Consider the following 18843-nt stretch of genomic DNA (forward strand, 5'->3'; position numbering starts at 1 on the left):
AGTTTTGCAAAGAGTGCTGCTTTCGTTCCTGTTCTAAGAGCATTTGTGAGCTATAGCTGATTTTTCAGCAAAAATGTTGTCATCTTCCAGGAAGAATAGCACACAAGAAATAGAGAAAGGGGTCTTTGAAGTTATGGTAGCGATTGCTATCAAGGAGGGCGAAAGCCTCTTGTTGGTTATGAGAAGGTTCTGAAGGGAAGCAAGGTGAAGGCAGTGACAGTGAGCCTCCCCTCCCCTGGCCCCCTGTCTTCTGCTGCTTCCCGGAGAGACTGTATCTATGTCCATCCTGAGAGATGATGTCAGCACACAGTGGAGTTCATCATTAGTGAAGGAATAATAATCCTGTGGCATGAGAAGCGAGTTCCCATGAATGCCCCACGGTTTTGTTTACCAGCTGCTTTGTACCACCCGTAGTCACTAAAGAGAAAATGCTGTCGTTTGTCCATGCATGTGTCTTGTCTCATCTCTCTCTTTTTTAAACTGGTGTATGCATGTGTGCATGTTTATGTGGGTGGCAGGATGTGCATGTGGGTGAGAACGTGTGCACATGTGTGCACATGCATGCAGAGGTCAACCTCAGATGTCATCCTTTGTCATGTCACCATCTCCATTGAGAGAAGGTCTCTCATTGGCCTGGAGTTCACCAACTAAACGGAATTTCATGGCCACCGAGCCCCAGGGGCCTGCCTGTCTTCACCTTCCAGCACTGAAAATGCTGGCACACATCCCCAAGGCCTGACATTTCTATAAGGATTTATATCGATACGTTGTCTCATGCTTACATAAAGAGACCTTGACCTGCAGAGCTAGCGCCCCAGATCCCATCAATCACCCCTCTTTCTCTATAAGTCATTCTATCGGTCTTTACCTTGTTCATCTTGGACACCACATACAACTTTCAGCAAATGAGGACGTAGCGATGCTGAGGACGAGTGGAGCTCTGCAAAGGTATAGGGGTTGGCATAGAAGCCAAAAGCTATGGACAGAGAGTGCTTGCTCAGTGGAAAGAGATCTCTTCAAGAGAGTCACCTCAACCACACTGTGGAACAGAAACTTGAAACAGGGGTGGCTCAGCAGTTGAGAGCACTTGCTCTTGCAGAGGACCTGGATTTGGTTCCCAGAACCTATATGGTGGTCCACAACCATCTGTCACTCCAACTCCAAGGAATCTGACACTCTCTTCTGAGCTCCTTGGGCACCAGGCACACACATGGTACACATTCATATACACAGGCAAAACACTCATACACACAAAATAAACAAATTTAACATACTAGTAGTGATGAAAGCAACCAGAAACCACACTACAGATGAAAGTGGATGGCTTGGAAAGATGGCACAGTACCTACATTTAAAAAAAACAAACCAAGCCAGGCATTGTACCGCACCTCAATCACAGCACTGGCAAGTGATCCCTGGCATTCTCCAGCTAATCAGCCTGGTTCCGATGACAAATTCTAGGCCAATGAGAGACTCTATCTCAAAAGGAAAATATAGATGGCACCTGGGGAATGATACCTGAGGTCCTCCTCCGACATTCCCACCCACATACATGTACATGAACCCACACGCAAATGTGGGTGCACATGGAGAGAAGTGGGAAGGCAGAAAACATAGGATAGAGCTCCTCTGCCAGCTGCTCTCAGAACACAACCATGGCTGTCCAAAGGCTGTGAGCAATGGCAGCTCCTGACGCTCTCTGTGACCGATCTATAACTGACCTCAAAATACTCACCTGTGACTGACAATAGCCCATGGCTGTCCCCCACTGAGGATCAGCACAGCTTCTGCAGGTGAAGAATTATTAACACGGGGAACACGGTCTACCAAATGTGTCTAGTCTGTGGTAAGGATACTCCATGAAGTACTGCCACAGGTCACATGGTCCAGATGGTCCAGGAGTAACTGTAATTATCAATTATTACTCAGCCAATATGAATTTGTTTAGCTATAAGGAATGAAAAATTCAGGTGAAGTAGTTTTAAATGTTTTAGATGACATTTCTCACATTGAAAGCTTCAGACCTAAACTTACAGACATCACTTAGGTTCAAAGTTCAAACAAAAACAAGAGAAATGTGTCCTTCTCCAGTGATTCCCATTACCCATCGAAGAAAGGATACACAGCAAAAGCACCAAACATAGAAGGCAGAGCTGACCTGAGGCAGAAGAAACACTTCCTTCCATTGGCTTCTGCAAGAATTTGAGCACTAAGCTCTATTGACCTATTTTTGAAACCTTGTCACTCCCTGAACCAGCCTTGAGTCTCCATTATAAACCAAACTGAAGCCATACCACTCCCTGAACCAGCCTTGGGTCTCTATCATAAGCCAGACTAAAGCCATACCACTCCCTGGACCAGCCTTGAGTCTCCATCATATGCCAGAGGAGGAGAACCAGGGGCAGACAGGTTAGAGCAAGGAAGAGTAGATGCGCAGATAAATCGCCACATCCCTCACAGACACTTCACATTTCTTAGGCTCTACAGTATCCTAAACACAGTCAAGAATCTGCATTTAATGCTGTATCAGTTGTTTCTTAACACACATAAGAACTAGAAAGATGGCCCAGTAGATAAAGCATTTGTCATGCAAGCATGAGGACCAGAGTTCAAATCCCTCAAGCCCATGTACAGCTAGGGACAGTGGCATGTGTCTGCAAACCCAGTGTTCCTATGGTGAGAAAAGAGACGAAGACAGGAGAATCCCTGGATATTCTCAGACCAACTTGTAGGATGTCAGAAGCAACAGCAACACAACAGAGAGATGGTTTCAAATAAGGAAAGTTAGGGCAAGCAGCCCTTGCACTCACATGCATGCACACACCCTTGCATGCTTGTGCACGTACACACACACACACGGGGGGGGGCGTGAATGCACGTGCACAGGCACATATGCATGTGTATACACAGAGCCATAAAAACAAGCAAGCAAAGGCCCTTCTTCCTGCATGCCATACCCATCCACACAGTGTCACTCCAAGAACAGAGAATAACTGACTCCAAGAGCAGTGGGACGACTTTTCCTAAGCATCAGATAGACACATTTGAGGGACAAAGGTCATTAACAGTAAAAGTTTCACAGAAAATTTTTTTAAACAAAATCTATATTTGTAGATAATACAGAAAGTTAGAAGAATCATGAGTAAAACTATAACTATTAAAGTAGCTTAATAAAATATTTGAATACAGAATTAATATATACCCCAAGCTCTAAGCCCACATGTTGTAGGAGGGGTCACTTGTTTGTTTCCTGGCCACCCAGACTCCTATAATAGTCACACAAAAACTATATTATTTAAATCACTGCTTGACCCATTAGCTCTAGCTTCTTATTGGCTAACTCATACGTATTAATTTAACCCATTTATAGTAATCTGTGTATCACCATGTGGTAGTGCCTTACCGGATAAAGTACCATCTGGCTCTGGCAGGACTATATGGCTTCTCTCTTATTCTGCCTCCTTTCTCCCAGCATTCAGTTTAGTTTTCCCTGCCTACCTAAGTTCTGCCCTATCATGGGCTCAAGGCAGTTTCTTTATTAACCAATGATATTCATAGCATACTGAGGGGAATCCCAAATCACCTCCCCTTTTCTGTTTAAATAAAAAGGAAGGTTTTAACTTTAGCATAGTAAAATTACATGAAGCAAAACAGTTATCAAGCAAGAATTACAGTTATAATATTTATATCTACTTTATCTCTTATCATAACTAAGGAAAACTATAATTATAACTATAAATTCTTTAACTGCATCAAAGACTCCAGAAGGATATATTATTACCTAAGTAAACAATAAGTTCATTTTAAGCAATTTCCAAAACTCTAGAATTGACAGAGACTTCTTGCTGCTTTGACAGTCACCCAAAGTTCTTCTGTACCATTGGGGCATCCATCTTCAGCCTACAAGCCCATAGTTTTTGGAAGACTTTTCCATGAAACAGGAGATTTCAAAGACAGGTCTGCCTATATTGGCAGTTTGTCAGTCACTTTCTTCTGTGTCCTGAAGAATGTCTGGAAGACTCTTTCATGAAACAGGAACCCCAAAGGACCATCTCACCTTTAGGCAAGTTCAGCAGTCATTCCTCTGTAGGTCCTGTGTGCCTAGTTCATCAAGCAGCCCAGGAAAGAGCAGTTTCTTGCCCAAATGGCTAACAAACTCCATAAGGAGCCTCTTTGATGCCCATCTTCCTCTTGAAGTAGACTGGTGCTACCAGGAACAGATGTGTCTCATTGTCATGAAAAGTCCTAACTACTTAAAACATTTTAAATGCCATATTCTGTAGGTTTTTTAATGGTTTGAATACCTATCTATCTGAAATACATCTCTATACATCTAGAAAATCTAACATGACCACAAGCTAGACTATTATAGATGATTATCTATTGACTTGTATTTCTTAATTATACATTACATTTTTAAAATGAGCTGCACAAACACAATACCTTGATCAAGAGCAGAAATATAGATATAACAAAATTGACCTTAAGTTTACATCAATAAACCAAGATTCATACTAATGTAAATCTCTATAACATATCCCCCATAAAATGTAAAAAAATAATTATAAACAACATTTGGGAATATGGGCATAGTTCTTCTCTAAACTGCTTTCTGCTTTTTATTGGGCAAAGTAATTTTTTGAGGGGTGTTCAAGGCAACCTTTCAGGGGATCTTGGTCCATCAAATCACATTAGTCTGGGAGGATTCCACAGGTTCTCATCCTCTGTGGAAACAAAAGAGAACCTTTTTTTCCAAAGCAACATATTCTTAGACTCAAATTCTGAAGTCAAGCTAGCATTATAATATATATGCTGGCTTAGCTTAGCAGCCCATCCAATGAAATGTCTCTGTATTTAGCTCCTTCACAGTCAAAAAATTCAAAGAAAACACAATAATCTACGTAATTCAGACTCTCTATGAATTTTCCATCTTTACGTGAATTATTGTTCTTTACTCTTTTTAATCTATAACTCTCTTTACTCTGTCTCTTTAAAGACTTTAACCTTTTTTAATACCATTTACTTCTTTTTATAACTTTCTATATTCTTTTTCTTCTCTCTCCCAAGCCTACATACATTTATCCAACACTATGACGCACTTAGAGGTCTTTTCCATATGGATTTGTCTTTATTGTATATCTGTAATTATTTTCTGACCAGGACTGCTTCTTAAAGCGCTAAACACTTCTTAAAAACCTAAGCTGTGGCATTTCTAGGGTACATATGGCACTTCATGCTTGCTCTTGTTGTAGGAGAGAGCTGTTTGTTGGTTCCTGGCCGTTTAGCCCTGAAATAATCACACAGAAACTATATTAATTAAATTACTACTTGGCCCATTAGCTCTAGCTTCTTATTGGTTAACTCTTACATATTAATTCAACTCGTTTCTATTATTCTGTGTATGGCCATGTGACTGTGGTTCTGGTCTGTCTAAAGTTCTGGTGTCTGACTCTGGCAGGGCTACATGGCATCTCTCTGACCCTGCCCTTCTTTCTCCCAAAATTCAGTTTAGTTTTCCCTGCCCTGCTTTAGGTCCAAAGAAGTTTCTTTATTCATTAATGGTAATCACAGCACACAGAGGGAAATTCCATATCATGCTCTACCCAGTTCAGCGTGGCAGAGCTGTTCTCTGACTCTGAGAGCCATGCTCACAGTCCCATTTTTAGGCACACAGCCAGTCTATGTTGCCATTAAGCAAGTTATAACACTTTGTCCAACACTGTGACCCATTTAAATGCTCCATAACTGGACCTCCAGAAAGAGTCAGAGTTCAAGCTGGCAGCACAGCCCAGGAAGCCAGCATTTCAAAACCATAGCTTCTTTTTGGCTACCGCTGAATTAGGAAAACCTCTATTAAAGGAGCTGCAACATGCCACCAGGAAGCAAAGCCAATTTGGGGGGAAATGTGGATAAACTTTGTCTTTTAGTAGCTGGAATTCCTTTGCAAGTCCTCTCAGTTTTTAAGTGGATTTTAGTTGACCAAGTGGGTGCCAATTTGTTGTAGGAGGGACTGCTTGCTTGTTTCCTGGCTGTCCAGACTTCTGTAATAATCACACAGAAACTATATTATTTAAATCACTGCTTGGCCCATTAGCTCTAGCTTCTTATTGGCAAACTCTTACCATCTCTAGTAATGTGTGTATCGTCACATAGCAGTGGCTTACCAGGTAAAGTTCTATCCAGCTCCAGTGAGGCTACATGGCTTCTCTCTTACTCTGCCTCCGTTCTCCCAGCATTTAGTTTAGTTTTCCCTACCTACCTAAGTTTTGCCCTTTCACAGGCTCAAGACAGTTTCTTTATTAACCAATGATATTCACAGCATACAGAGGGAAATCCCACATCACCCACGTTTATCTACCAAGCCAGATGCAGAGACTGGAGTTCCCTGTGTGGCTATGCTCTGGAGGGAGAGTACCTTCGGGACCTCCTCACTGTCCTCCTGGTCTGATCCCTGCTGCTGTGCCTGCCCTAAGCAACCATTCCTAACACCAGGGACAGCAACCGGATGCAATTCTCTAAGAGGAACAGAGCCAGTCTCAGTGGCTTCAGTGACAATTCCTCAAAGGCCTCTCCTGGAAAGTCTGATTCTCATGGCTGCCCACCCTCTAGGAGCAGGGGTTCTGGCTCCAGCCACGCTGCCCTCTCCTGGAAAACTCGATCGCAGGCAAGGGCCCTTCTCCATGCTTCCAGACTCAGTAACTACAATTTGGTCCCTTTGCTCCCTTGCCCTAGGGATGGCAGTAGTTTCCTGAAGCCTTTTCCTTCTACAACATCCTCACACTCTCCATTTCAGATCCCACTTTACATCTTCACACCAGTCAACAATTCTACTCTGTGATCTCTGCTAAAATAACCGGTGCTATTTCTGTCTTCTCACAGGGCTGTTTGACATGCATGTAAAGGAAGTAGCAAATTAGAAGATCACAAATAAAGGAAAGAAAAAAAAACCCATTCACAAAGAACAAATGAGACCAAATACCTGGGCACTGTAGGCAGAAAAGTGCACGGCCTGTGTGAGAAACTGCACCACACGCCCGAAAACAGCATCTTCTGAACCAGTGAGGACCCACATCCTTTAGAAGGAAGAAAGCCATATTCTTCCATGTGTACACTGTGGAGATGCAATAAGGTTCCATCAGGTTTTATTTATTTTTTGTGGGAGAAAACAAGTTAACAAGGTTCATATGGAAATATTAAAAATCAGGAAATGATAAAACCAGAAACCATGCTGGGGATATGAAGCTAGTCCTGCTCCATAGTAAAGCAAATTAAAACCCCCAAGACAAAGCTGCCAAAGTACATCCTCAGTGAATGGACCACTGAAGCAAAGCAGAGAGGTCACACTAGATCTATGCAGACATGGCAACATAGTGTCTGCTGGAGCAGTAAGTCGCTAAAGGAAGGAGAAAAGAGAGCTTTAATAAATGGTGTTGGGAATACTGCACAACCATATGGGAAAAACCCAAAATAGATTATTCCTCATATGTCATACATTATGATAAATACCAAAAGGACTAGATGCTTTTTTCCAAAAATTAACGGAAGACATCTGTCCTGGCCATGACTTAAAAGCTAAAGCCAATGAGATAATATATATTAGTGAGGACATTTTAAAAACACTTTTCAGAGAGAAAAAAAAATGCTAAAAGTCAATGACAGCTGAGAGAACCAGTGTACCAAACATCTCAGAGAGAGATCTCCTAAGATATAAGAAGGAGGCATAAACAGACATTTCACTGAAGAAGAAAGTAAGCTGGTTATGGCAGGGCTCAGAATGGTTTAGAGGGAAATGCAGATAGACATCCCAAGGAGACATGGCTGAATCCACACTAAAATGCTAGTGATTTTCATAATATCTTTATTGGTTATATTGATTATTTGGAAATTTCACATCATCCACCCCCAAACTATTCACTTTCCAGTCCTCCCAGGTGAGCCCCCCACTCTTGTGACCTCCCTCCCCCATAAAAAGAAAAAGGAAACGAATGAAAAACAAAACAAACTAGCAAAAAATAAAGAAGCAAGTCCAATTTGTGTTGCCCATATACTTACTGGAGCATGGTCAAACTCCCAGTGCTCGGTCCCTTAAGGAAAACTGAGTCCTTCCCTACCTGCACCTCTGCCAGAAGCCACCAGTCACAGAGAGCTACACTTCAGCACCCTTATCATAGCATTTAAGAGTTCTCTTTGATGGCTTTCTTTCTAGTTTACTGCTTCTTTTTTAGGTGGGGTTGTCACAGAAGCCTTTTATGTTCCTCCGACTCAACCATGAGTCTGCAGTCATCAATACCATGGCAAAAGAAGCTTCCTTGCCCTTTGTACATGGTTTCTGGCAAGAGTACAGACCACAGACATCCACATGGCCCTCTGCCTCTGCACAGGCCACGGACATCAACGTGGTTTCAGATGAAAGTTCAGGTCACACACGTTGACATGGCACTCAACGGCAGCACAGCCCACAGACATCAACATGGATTCAGTCTAAAGCACAGAGCGCGGACATCCACCTAGCCTTCGGTGGCAACACAGGCCACAGACATCAGCACATAGCCAGACTGCAGTAAGACCACAGATCCTGACGTGGCCCTCGGTGGCAGCATGGACCCAGACATCACCATGGACTCAAGAGGCAGAGCAAGCCACTTATATCAATATGCCCTATCCCTGTGGCAGCCTGGCCCATGGACATGAACATGGTGTCAGGTGACAGCACAGACCACTGCTGACATCAAAAATGCTTCTATTTTAAAAGACCAGCCTTGAGTGTTGGTGGAAGATGGATCAATAAGAACTTGGGATGTAGGTGAAATGCAAATTGGCACAACCATGTTGAAAAAGTGTTGGGGGCAATGTCAAGCACAGCTGAGCATGTGCCTGTCCCATAGCCAGAATTTAAATGCATCCTCATGAGAAATGGGTAAGTCCCAAAATTATGTGAACCAAACATTCATACTGACATTATTCAAAAGAAGCACCCAGAATGGAAAAAAAACATCTACAGAATTAATATGTCAGTGCATGCTATAGTAATATGTCTACCAACAGGACTGATGTCATGGTAGAAGTATTCATAATAAAATAACCAATAGTAATAAAAACCAATATGCAATATATAACCAACATAGATACATCTGAGAGATATCATGCTAAATAAAGCAAGTAAAAAAATGGTAGTGGCAGCGTACAACTTTAATCCCAGCACTCGGAAGGCAGAGGCATGTAGATCTCTAAGTTTGAGAACCGTCTGGTCCACGGAGTGAGTTCCAGGACAGCTAAGACTACACAGAAAAACCCTGCCATGTAAAACCAAACCAGAAAGAAAGGAAAAAAGGAAGGAAGGAAGGAAAAAAGGAAGGAAGGAAGGAAGGAAGGAAGGAAGGAAGGAAGGAAGGAAGGAAAGAAGGAAGGAAAGAAGGAATAAGTAAAAAACAAAATGTGCACACTACATAATTCATTAACACAAAGTCAAGATATCTAACTTACTATAATCAGGATGATACCACTTCTAGGGCCAGGGAGAAGGCTCAACGTGTAAAGCTAACTTCTCTGCAAGTCTGGAGACCTCAGTTTTATTTCTAGGGCCCACATGGTGGAAAGAGAGAACAGAACACTGCAAGTTGCCATCAGACCTCCACACAGGCATGCACACACACACACACACACACACACACACACACACACACACCCCACACATTCACACACAATAACAATAATAATAATAACAATAACTAATTGGAACCTTTTTCCTGCACTCTGATGTTGGCCTGTTTGACTAAAATAATCTGATTTAAAAATGACATGAGGCCAGCAGGAGCCTAATCCTTAAAAAGACTGGTACCTTTCACCAAACTTCATTAGAAACTTGAGCCACTGTGCACAAAGTCCTCCAAGTCTTCTCTGGAAACTCCCGCATAGAAACACTCCAGGTTGCTTAGAGTCAACAAAGACCACAGACATTCCGTCAGCCATGCCTGGGAGGCACAAGACATGTGGATGAGCTGCCTTGGACCTTGTTTAGTGGTCAGACCAACCCAGTCATGGCAAGAGCATCATCAGCACAACATGGACCATGAGAAATGAACCATAGCAACATGACTACTGCCTTTCAATTACTGTATATATCCTACAGCAAGTGATTGACTTGAGGTCACTGGCTTCATACATGTGTGCTGGTTTCATTTCTGCTGCAGTGACAAAAATACCCTGACCAAAGGGAAAAAGAAAGGCACTAGTTTTATCTTAAAATTTCATATTGCAGCTTATCATTGTGGGGAAAGCAAGTCAGGAACTGCAAGCATCAGTGCAGTCAGGAGCAGAGAAATGAATGCCGGTATGCTCGCTCGCTTTCTTGCATGCAGCACACTGTTTCCACTCTCAGACAGCTCGGTGCAACCTACCTAGGGAGTGCCAGGGCCTAGAGTTGCCTGGGTCTTCCTACATCAATTACTTAAGGCAAGCCCCCACATATGTGCCCACATGTCTACACACCCAGTGTAGACGAGTACTCATTAAAATTCTCTTCCCAGTGATTCTAGATTGTGTCAAGTGGAGAATTAAAGCCAGCCATCAGTGTGTATGTAGGAGGTCCATACCAAAGACATAAAGGCCTTGTGAAGCTAAACATCAGCATGTTCTCCTAGTTTTAGTATTTCCAAACATATATGCATATCTCCTCCTATTTAAAACCACTAAAAAGACCTAAAAACAATGACAGCCCCAAGCGATGAACCCATATTCCAGAAAGCCCTTTCTGAATATCACCTCCCCCGGAAAAACTCTGGGCCTGAGCTGCCTGTGCCAAGAAGGAAAGGAAGTTGTTAACGGCAAATGGAGCCATGCTAAAAAGTCAAGGGATCCAAGTCCACGGCACACACTGTCCTAGGATGGTGTAATGTAAGAGAAAAGTAGAACGAATGAAAGCATAAAACAGTCACGTACCATTAAGGGCGTTTCAGTCAACAGCAGGCAATCTGTACAAGGCCACCCAGAAGGTTGCAATGGAGCTGAAGAAGTCCTATCCTCCTGCTGTCGTCCTTGCTGCCATTGGAGTGTCACAATGTAGCAACGCTCCTTGGGTGTGTGTGGAAACAAGTGTGTAAGCAACCAACTGCAGCGCAGGCTGTATAAAAGTATAGCAACACGGGTGTCCAAATAGCACAAAAGACTTTGTAACCAACAACGAAGTTGCTGGCTTGTGTCCCCACTACGCTGTGCGTACCTCTGATTGCTGTCTCTGAGTACACACCCTCTTTGTTCATTATAAAGAGTGTGTTGTGTTCTATTGCCCTGTGTTTATCACCTCCTGATTACATTGAGAGGATATGTGGAGTGGTTGACTACGTGGTCTGACGTTCCCATAACTAGGTCACCTAATAATGCTTTTCTTGGAATGTTTTCCTGATCTTAGGTGGTGTGGGACTTATAAAAGAACATGAGTTAATCAGAATATATATAAAGGATTGTCATTTATTGCCACTGGAGGTTGCTAAGGCACCAACTTATTCCTGTAAAGGTTAACACCAGGCTAAAGCCAAGTATTCATCTTGCCTTGCCAGTTTTGATCCTGTTTCACTGAATGAAGTTCTTCCTGGAGCCACAGCTCCACAGTGACAGCAATGAGCTGGTCAATAATGTGAGGAACAGACCAGTTTTACCTCAACCCAGACTAGAGTCATCAAAGAGGAGGGATCCTCGGCTGAGAAAATGCATCCATAAGATAGGTCTGTAGGCAAGTCTGTAGGGTATTTTCTTAGTGATTGATAGGTGAGAGCCCACCACATTTTGGGTGGGGCCAGCCTTGAGCTGTTGGTCCTGTATTCTTTAAGAAAGGTGGTTGAGGAAGCCATAGGGAGCAAACCACTAAGAAGCACCCATGACCTCTGTATCAACTCTTGTCCCCAGGTTCCTGCCCTGTTTCAGGCCCTGTCCTGAATTCCTTTGGTAATAAACTACAATGTGGGGGTGGAAGCCAAATAAACTTTTCATCCACAAGTTGCTCTGGGTCATGGTATTTCATCGCAGCAATAGAAACCCAAAGACTCCGAGTGAATGGTAACTTGCTTTACTGTGGCCCTCAAAGAGTATCTGAAGAGACCCCAGCGCATCTCAATGCCCCTACCATGGGAGAGACAGAGAACTGGGTATCAAACTCAGTGGCTATAAAGGTCACTAAAGCCAGCACATTTGGAATGTGGAGTCCTCTATAGGCCAAACGACTTGCATTTTAAACAAACAAAATGAAACGAAATGAAAAGGGGGGATGGATGTGGTCGGTCTTATTTTCCAGGACAGTTAACTTACATCCGCACCAGTAACACACAATGGGTGCCCTTTTCTCTGTCCCTTTGCCAATACTTGTTATCTTTCATCTTTTTCATTAAAAAAAATTATACTGCCAGTATGAAGTGGTATCTCACTGTGGTTTACTCTTGTGTCTCCCTAACCGTCAGTGACACTAAGTATTTTGCCACGAACCTATAATTCGGTGTGTATACAATGGAGCATAAACAGCTTAAAAGAGAAGACTCTCTGCTCCTGGGGAAACCTGGATGACCCCGAGAGACTTTCTGCTAAGTGAGATAATGCCAGCACAGAAAGATGAATACGTCATGATCTCTATTGCGTTTGGAATCTAAGAAAAGAAACACTGAGTGCACACTCGGGAGGAAACGAGAAGACTAATGGTCACCACGGCTGGGTTGGGAAGGGAATGAGAGAAAGAACAGTTACTGGTTAAGGGGCAAAGCTTCATCTAGACAGGAGGAGCAAGTTGTGAGAGCCCCTAAGTACTAGGATGTCAGCAGTCAGTGGACAATGGACGGTATATTCAAAATAACAAAAAGGGCAATTTCCATGACATCATCACAAAAATGTCAAGTAATTAAAGAGATGGACAAGTTAATTAGTGTGGCCTTAATTTACCTCACACTGTACACAGGTATCAGATCACTGTGGTGTGTTCTGAATCTGTAAAATAAATACCATTATTATAAACTAAACTTTAAAACCTTTTAGAGAGGAAGAAAGACCAGACCAGCATAGACACAAAACCAAGTTCAACGTGAGGACCTTGTTTAAATTCCACACAAGTGGCTATAAAACCTTGTGGAAGAAGGAAAGGTCTTTGAGTTTATCAGTCTCTTAACTAATAAAGACAAGGTTAAACATTTACCTACCCTGTTGACCCAGAAATTTCACCTCTAGGTATTTACACAAAAGAAATGAAAAACAGGCCATGGACAGGCATGTATGGAAAGCTAACAGGTGTTTTGTTCATAATAGCCAAAACAGTGGAGAAATGTAATGAACACCTACCAGAAGAATGGAAAAGCAAGGGGTGAATTATTGATCATCTGTTCTCAGTAAAAGCATAAGCTATTATACATTAGCATACATGGCTTTTACAGACACTCTAAGCAAAAGAATCCGAACACAAAGGACAGTGGTATGATTACATTTACACTAAGCTCTCAAGCATTGGAATGTGAATCAGTGCTCAGCTCTTGTAGGGTGGCTGCCTGGGAACAGAAAGAAGAAAGTTTTCTGAAGGATACAGAGTTCTGTCTTGAGAAGGACATGGATTAACCACTTCCGGCATCCACCACAGCTAATTGAAATGTACACTCAGAACTTTCACATGTCATTCTAAGGAGCGCTTACCTTGTGAACGGGGAATATAGACAAACACTGAGCTTTAGTCAGTGGTTTCTCTTCACAGTGACATGGGTGAACAATCCCAAAGCCATATTCTGTGTATTCTAAACTTGAGCAATTAAATCAATACCTTGAGAAGGGCATGTGGACAACCCATTGTAAGAAGTGGGAACAGTCAAGAGTGTCTTGGTTGGGAACAATCAGCACATTCAGCAAGTGGAACTTGGCTTCTCGACACTATCCTGCATCACAAACAGCAAAAACCCCTTACAAATGCTGACCCCATATCTGGAAAAGGGGCTAAAAACCACCCTGTTAAAGCAAACCAAGGAAATGTTTAGAGACTAACATGGGACATTGAAAGGTACAGAACCTGGCTCTATGCTACTCCCACTGGCTAAATTTAGGCAGACTTGATCATCAAAAATAAAAACTAAAATAAAATAGGTTGGGCAAGATGGCTCAGTGGGTAAAAGTATTTGCTGTGTGCTGAGAAGGAGTTTCCTCCAGATCCAAACATTCCATCCTAGGAGGTAAGTTCTTTAAGATGCAAAGAACTCAAAACAATTCAGAAAATCTCAGAAATTGACCAGACTCAACAGTCCCACCCACTCCCCAGCTTTTAGAGCCAATGAAGATTGCTGAGAGCTACTCTCAGACAAGCCCAAACATCTGAAAGAAACAGAGGCCAGCCCAGTGGCCTGGAAGAGGCCAACACCAGCTGAACTGTAGAGATGAACCAAAGACGACATAAGCTGCCTGGAAGAGTTTCAGGTCAGCAGAGCCACCTGGAAAGGACACTTTCTGACCTCACGGAGTCTCCTGCAGCCTGCACAGTATGCTCCAGATTGCTAGCTTCTGAGTTCGCATCTCACCTAAACTGGGGTGGGCTTTGTGATTCAGCTGCTTCTGAGTCATTTCTGCTCCTGCAAGTAGTAACCCCTCACCCATATTCCTGTAACTAACCCCAATAAACTTCATTGGTTTAGCAAGTTGGACCTTTCTGCTATATGTACTTTGGTCTGTTGTCAGTTTACTGCCTAGGGTGAGGACACATTTGCCCATGACTCCCCAGGAATAATGTCACACAACACCATGCAAGCCTAAGTTGGATCTGAGAACCCAAGGTGAAAAGAAGTCAGAACAACTCCTAGATGTCCTCCCAGGTGTCCATACACAACGGTCAACGGTATGTTCTCTCTCTCCTTTCTCTCTCTCTCTCTCTTTCTCTCTCTCTCTCTCTCTCTCTCTCTCTCACACACACACACACACACACACACACATACACACACACATAATAAATATTAATTCAAAAATCTGTACTGATATAAACAAATTGAATGAGTGAGAATAAAATATTATTTACTATAGAAAACTAGCTAAGAGATAATGAAATAATAAGTTAAGGCCACATAAAGACAGCAACGTTAAATCCATCACGATGGATGCTAAAACTGGTAAATGAAATTTGGATAAAAATAAACAGGATATTTTGTCGTCTCCAGGACCTGCCTCTTATGTCCTCACAATTAATGACATGAGGAGGGGCTTGGAGACATCATCATGATGGAGCGGTCAAGCCAGCACCACCAGTATTGTGTCTAGGTGGGAGGCTCTGGGACCAGCATGTGCCTTTGGTGTTTCTACCAAAAAGGCACAGATTAAACTAAATCACAGGGAAACCAGAGACAAATTGGATGAGGAAACATTCTCCAAAACAGCTGAGCCTTTGAAATGACAAGGCTGAGCAAAGCAAAGGCTGAGGGAATTTTCATGGAAAAGATTAAAGAAAATAAAAAGCGAAAGGCATGGCCCTGCACTGGCTCCGCACTAGGGAAAAGTACAAAAGCGTAAAATAAAAGGAATTATGGGAAATTACTTAATTTTGAGCAAAGATGAGAGAAAACAATATTATAGCAGTGCTAAATTCCTGATCTTCAAAAGTTCACTTTGGTTACATAAGATAATTTCTGGGAAGATGAATCTGTGAGTACGAACTCTTACTACACAAGCATTCAAACCTGAGTTCAAATCCCCAGTGGCGTGAGCTAGAGACAGGTAGAACCAGGGAGCTCATGGGCCAGCAGTCAGCCTAGCAAAAAATAGCCATCTTCAGGTTCACTGAAAAAACCTTTCTCGGGGGAATAAGAACAATACAAGAGGGTGCCTGAGGTCCTGCTCTGAACCCCATACATGCATGAAGTTACACACATGCATAAATATGCATGCCCATGCATCACATACTCACACAACAAGATAATGCCTTTGCCTTCCAGAAAAAAAATATATATATATATGTGTGTGTGTGTGTGTGTGTGTGTGTGTGTGTGTGTGTGTTTTCATGTGAAGAATAGGATAACTGTGTTATATTTACAAACAACTCAAGAAAAGCAAATATAGCCTGGCATGGGTGGTGCATCCCTAGAGCCCAGAACTCAGGAAGCTGAGGCAGAAGGACTGAGATTACAAGGACAGCCTGAACTGTAATGTCCAGGTCTGTCTGGGATGTATAGCCTGACCCTACTTAAAAAGTTAATTAATGCTGATACATTATTGTCAATTAAATTTCAGACTTTACCCAGAAATAAAAAAATGGTGAGCCAATTAATTAATAGGCAGCATTTTGAAAGCATTTGGCAAATTTGAGCCAGAGAAGCCTTTCCTTTCTCCATCTTGTCAGATATGATGTCGTACCAACAATCACCTGAGTCACCGGGCTTCCCAATTCCCGAGGGAAGATGGCAGCCCTGCACATAAAATGGCTTGTCCCAGGACTTTGGCTGGAATGTGGAGATGGGTGATGGAGTGGTAGCAGGGATAAACCAGCCTCGCTGCAGAGGAAATGACTCTAACGAGGACTTTTCCCTCACAGGAAGGAATTACTCTCCAAATGCAATCATGGGTTTCCTGAGAGTCATTTGCAAGGCTCAAGACCTGGGCTATGGTCCTTTGTCTCTCTCTCTCTCTCTCTCTCTCTCTCTCTCTCTCTCTCTCTCTCTCCACACCCTGATTAGCTATCTCTGACATGTCTGTGGATAAGTTCACCTTGGCAATGAATGAGGCCATTCTCAGCCCTGCAAATGGGGTAATGAGATGCCCAATTAAGGTGATGTTGGATAAGCCTAACTCTGGCAGCTACCACACAGCTGCACTGAGGGCCTTTTGATTGGCAGGGAATAAGGACTAGCTCTCCCTGGGGGTCATCAGGCTCCTGTGAACCTGAATAGACACAGATACTCCAGATGTGCACAGATGGGAAGTAACATAGAAGTCGTTCACGGTTGAAGGGAAAGATATCAAGGTTGGATTGGCAAAGCTGCTGAGTTGAAGCCTTGTTGATGGTTTCTGTGTCAGTACTTACTTCTCAGACAGCTGCTGGCTGAGCCACCAACACTCATGAGCCTCGAGGAAAGTTTGTACCCAAGACAGACAGGCCCCTTCTCCAAAAAGCTGTGGAGATATGCGTTGCCACTGTAGGAAGAAGAATGGTAAACTGAGCAGGGTTGTGCATGTCATAATGACAGCTCTTTGGGTGGCTGGAACAGGAGGATTGTTATGACTCTGAGACTAATCTGGGCTACACAGTGAATACCAGGCCAGACAAGGCTGTATCTCAAAAATGAGGAGTAGGGATAAAGTTGGAAGATGGTGATAAAGTTGGCATGGTGGTACATGTCTACTATCTCAGGACTTGAGAGTCTAAGGCAAAGCAATTAATTCAAGGCATGAGATAGAGAGATGGCTCAGTAGCAGAAGCATTGGCTTCTATTCCAAAGGACCTGTGTTGGTTCCCAGCACTGATGACCAGTAACTCACAACCACCTGTAACTCTAGATTTGTGGAATCCCAAGCCTGCTCCTTGTTTTCATGGGTGCTAGAATATACACAAAGGCAAAGAGATCCACACACAGAGACACAGACACAGACATATACACACATACATACACACACACACAGACAGACAGACAGAGAGAAAGAGAGAGAGAGAGAGAGAGAGAGAGAGAGAGAGAGAGAGAGAGAGAGAACACACAAAAATAGCTGCATATTTTTATTTTTAAAAAAGAGGTCAAGAGTCTACATAGCAAATTCCAGCCAGACTATGGTACAGGGGACTATTATACAGGGGACTATGATACAGGGAAATCCTAATTCAAAAACAAACTTTAAAAAATTGACCACTGATCACTTACTATTAATAAAGGCTGATTTCAGAGTCTATTATTCACTGAATTCTCAAGAAACAACACAATTTGCAAATGTGCTCTGCGCTTTCATCATCTCAGCCTCCACTGCACCCATGATATTACGCTATATATTATATGATACTGACGAAATTGTGAAAGTATTCGTCACTTTTATTGTCTCCACAAAAATGAAGAAACTGAAGATCAAGGCCAGGTGACTCCCTGAAACCGCGCGCGCGCGCGCACACACACACACACACACACACACACACCAAAATCCAGCGGGAAGTAGAATCCGAAGCTCCAGTAAACTGGTGTCTTAAGTCCCTGCTCTTTACCTTGGTTACTATGCAGCCACCAGCCCAGAAGAAACACACCCAAAGCTGGAATGCAATTTCCCAACAGGCTCTGGGGTTTTAGACTCAGCCCGAGGAAGTCCAGAATTAAGTCGTAAAGAGGCGGGACTGGGACCCTGGTACAAGGCAGGAATCCAGTCACTGAGAAGGGGGCAAGGCAATGAAATCAGAAGTGAACAGGAAACCCAGCCTCTGGGGACAAATGTCCAGGCAGAAAGAAACTGGCTGAAGCCAAGAGGAACAAACAAACCTGCTATTACGCCCATTAGAGATTAACTATAAGAGGAAGTGTTGTCGCTGTGAAGCATGGATGGCTATGGCTGGCCACTGTCGCAAACAAGATCTAGGAGAGGATTTTGAGCGTTCCCAACACAACACTTGGACTGATAAGTATTCAAGACAACAGACGGTCCAGCCAGTTTCTCTCATCTGATCACTGTATATTCATTATGTATAGGGACATGTCACCGTGTAGCATACATATGTGTCATGAACATCTGTTGAGGAACAGTGAGTTGGAGCTGCTCCCAGCATCATGGCTGGATTCAACACTCAGCCAGAGGAGAGAGCCATCCATGACTGGGGCAGTCATGGTGGGCTTCTTGGAAGAGGAAACCTGACCTCTGCTCAAAGGTAGGATGAGAACAGTC

General features: G+C 43.0%; 1 protein-coding gene across 7 annotated transcripts in view; it reads right to left on the bottom strand.

Moving 5' to 3' along the window:
* Positions 1-18083, bottom strand: part of LOC146893683 (uncharacterized) — a 221163-nt gene extending 203080 nt beyond the window's left edge. Inside the window, exons 1-3 of one of the 7 annotated variants that reach the window (XM_087907805.1) lie at positions 17844-18082; positions 17015-17124; positions 6980-7111 (exon numbers count right to left, since the gene is read on the bottom strand). In XM_087907805.1, coding sequence (XP_087763931.1) covers positions 6980-7111; positions 17015-17051 — 169 coding nt within the window. In that variant the 5' untranslated portion in view covers positions 17052-17124; positions 17844-18082. Of the gene's footprint in view, positions 1-4592; positions 4725-5160; positions 5288-6979; positions 7112-10938; positions 11275-17014; positions 17125-17843 lie in introns of those variants that run through there. The other 6 variants (XM_087907804.1, XM_087907806.1, XR_015003337.2 and 3 more) reach the window with 6 other exon arrangements.
* Positions 18084-18843: the final 760 nt, after the last annotated feature.

This window comes from Myodes glareolus, chromosome 7, assembly GCF_982192425.1.
Source record: "Myodes glareolus chromosome 7, mMyoGla1.1, whole genome shotgun sequence".
Classification (NCBI taxonomy): domain Eukaryota; kingdom Metazoa; phylum Chordata; class Mammalia; order Rodentia; family Cricetidae; genus Myodes; species Myodes glareolus.